Consider the following 2,463-nt stretch of genomic DNA (forward strand, 5'->3'; position numbering starts at 1 on the left):
GAGCCAAACGTTTTAGAGAGACCATTGTCTTGAATTCAGTATATGAAATGTAGTAACATTCTTTTCATTTCAGAAATTCCAGTTGGATTTTAACCACTACGCTCGTCCTGTCAGTGTTGGTGCTGCTCTGGATTTGTTGCGCAACTGTAGCTACAGCTGTAGAGCAATATGTTCCATCTGAGGTAACGCCTATTTTATAACTTAGAATATTTTGAACTTATTCATTATACTACTTCTATGTTACAGCTGTCAAGAGACTAAGAAACATTTGAGGGAAGATTCAACTAGAAAGAGGTTTTTTATTTTGCGAATGTGGCTAGTAAACCAATTTTGTTACTTAGATGATGATTTTATAGCTGAACAGTTCTTGCTTATTCCTGTGGCTGATTGGTGCTCTGAGCCTTACTCAGCCCAGGTATGATGTCTTTTGGTCTGTAGCGCTCTTCAGATTACTTTTAACTAATGGAGGCTACTTCTAATTTCTGTGGGAATAAAGCTATACTGAGAGTTGGATGGTGTAGGTGGAACCCAGTACGGGTCGAATCCAGGAGGATCAATAGTGACAACAGAAGTGACAGGGTATTATCAGTGAGCGCAGAGAGTCTGATCAGAGGGAACTGGCTGAACTAGCATCCCTAGTGCCCAGAGGGATCCCACGCTTCTGAAATAAGCAAGGCGCACAGTATTTGCAAAGTAAAGGAGCTTTCACAAGCACTGCATCTGCTGTTGTTCTGGCAGATTTAATACATTTCTTTTGGACTCAAGTCTAGTTCCAGCCATGAATTTCAGATTACAGATTACAGAAAGCCTGGGTTAACTTGTGTTAAAGGGCTGCAGCCATCGGAACCAGGAATGTAGCTGCATAACAAAATACATTTTATTCACAGTATGGAGAGTCTTTGTCTTAAAGTAAATTGTTTAAATATTTCAGAAGCTGAGCATCTATGGAGATTTGGAATACATGAATGAACAAAAACTGAACAGATATCCATCCTCTGCGCTTGTTGTGGTTAGATGCAAGACTGAGGAACATGAAGAAGCAGGACCTCTTCCTACAAAAGTCAATCTGGCTCAATCAGCAATTTAAATAAGTCTCCATTGGATCCAATAGACTAATTCTAACAGAGCTAGCAACTCCTGATCGTTTGTGGTGGTTCTTCAGATAAGAAGCTTAGCAGCCAGTCTTTAAATGCAAATAAAGTTACAGAATCAACAAATGCTACAGGATTTTGTTTTCAACTAGTAGTAAAGATTCAGACATCTTGAATTTATGTTCGTTTCCAGACATAATCACTTTTCACTGGTGTTTGCTATGTGTCTTTCTGCTTACAAAAGCTGTAAGCATGCTTTCCATACTTCTGCCATGACACTTTCAAACTTACTTGTGTGTTCCAGGATGTAATGTGAACATTCAGAGTTAGCTTTGTAAAGGTATAAGAAATTTTAAGTAGGCAGGAGATGCCTTTTTAGTGTTGCACTTTCTGTTGTAGTTAAGAGAAAATATTATAAAATTATCTTCTGAATTTTTTTACTTATTAATGCCATGCACAAACAACCCTGTCTCCAAAAATAGAAATATTTTTTTTTCTACAGTGTGTCAATATCCAAGGTGGAAAGCATTTGTGAGGTACTGTAGGCTAGAACTCAGTTTGTGAAAGAGGGAAACTTTGGTAAAGCTTATGGACATATCCCTTCACACACAGAACATAACATGGTCAATTATTTTGTCAAACTTTAGCCTTTAAGTCTTAAATTGCTTGTAAAGTTAGCACCTGTGTTTTCTGAAGAAATTCTACTTTCTGTTCTTGATTAACTAGTCTTGTAACTTCATTTACAGAAACAAGTTGATTCCTGAGAAATGAGAACAGACGAATAAAATTGTATAGAAAATGTTGACTGTATAGCTTTTTGCTATGCGTAGTTATTGACCATAAGATTCAGTATGAAATCCTGTCTGTAGCATTCCTCTCATGGGCAACATGACCCGATTTTACGACACAATTCAATAGCCACAGCAAACAATGTCTCTCATGTTTCTAATATCTTTTTTGCAGCTCTCTTCTTTGAGGCGATTACTGTATGCATTTGTCATATCCCTTGTCAATCCCCTAGCATTGACAAGTTGAGGATGTGTGTGGTTTATCTTAAGGTCTCTGTAAGTGTTTGAAAGCTGGCTAGGATGCATGATCTTCAACACATATTTTGTTGATTATACAGAACTCCCTTGAAGGGTTAAAAAAAACAAAGACAAAAAAACAACACCTCTTCAGGTTTTGAATTCTAGTGAGAACTGTAGAGGTTCAGGAGGATACAGTACAGTGTTCCCTCACTGTTAAAACTGGTTCAATAATAATTCCTAATTCCGCTGTAATGCTGATGGTTGTGTAACTACAGATGATGGAGCCTTGCAGGGGCCGTTAAGCAGGAACGTGCATTCAGTGGCTGGAAAGACATCCAGAAAAA

The 2,463-nt window shown here is 37.9% G+C and overlaps 1 protein-coding gene across 1 annotated transcript in view; it reads left to right on the top strand.

The window, feature by feature from the left end:
- Nucleotides 1-1,904, top strand: part of TMEM59 (transmembrane protein 59) — a gene marked incomplete at its 5' end in the record, with an annotated part of 6,310 nt that extends 4,406 nt beyond the window's left edge. Inside the window, 2 exons of the mRNA XM_010296099.1 lie at nt 74-182; nt 932-1,904. Coding sequence (XP_010294401.1) covers nt 74-182; nt 932-1,087 — 265 coding nt within the window. The remainder of the gene's footprint in view (nt 1-73; nt 183-931) is intronic.
- Between the last annotated feature and the right edge of the window lie 559 nt (nt 1,905-2,463).

This window comes from Phaethon lepturus, unplaced genomic scaffold (genome assembly GCF_000687285.1).
Source record: "Phaethon lepturus isolate BGI_N335 unplaced genomic scaffold, ASM68728v1 scaffold40081, whole genome shotgun sequence".
Taxonomy (NCBI): domain Eukaryota; kingdom Metazoa; phylum Chordata; class Aves; order Phaethontiformes; family Phaethontidae; genus Phaethon; species Phaethon lepturus.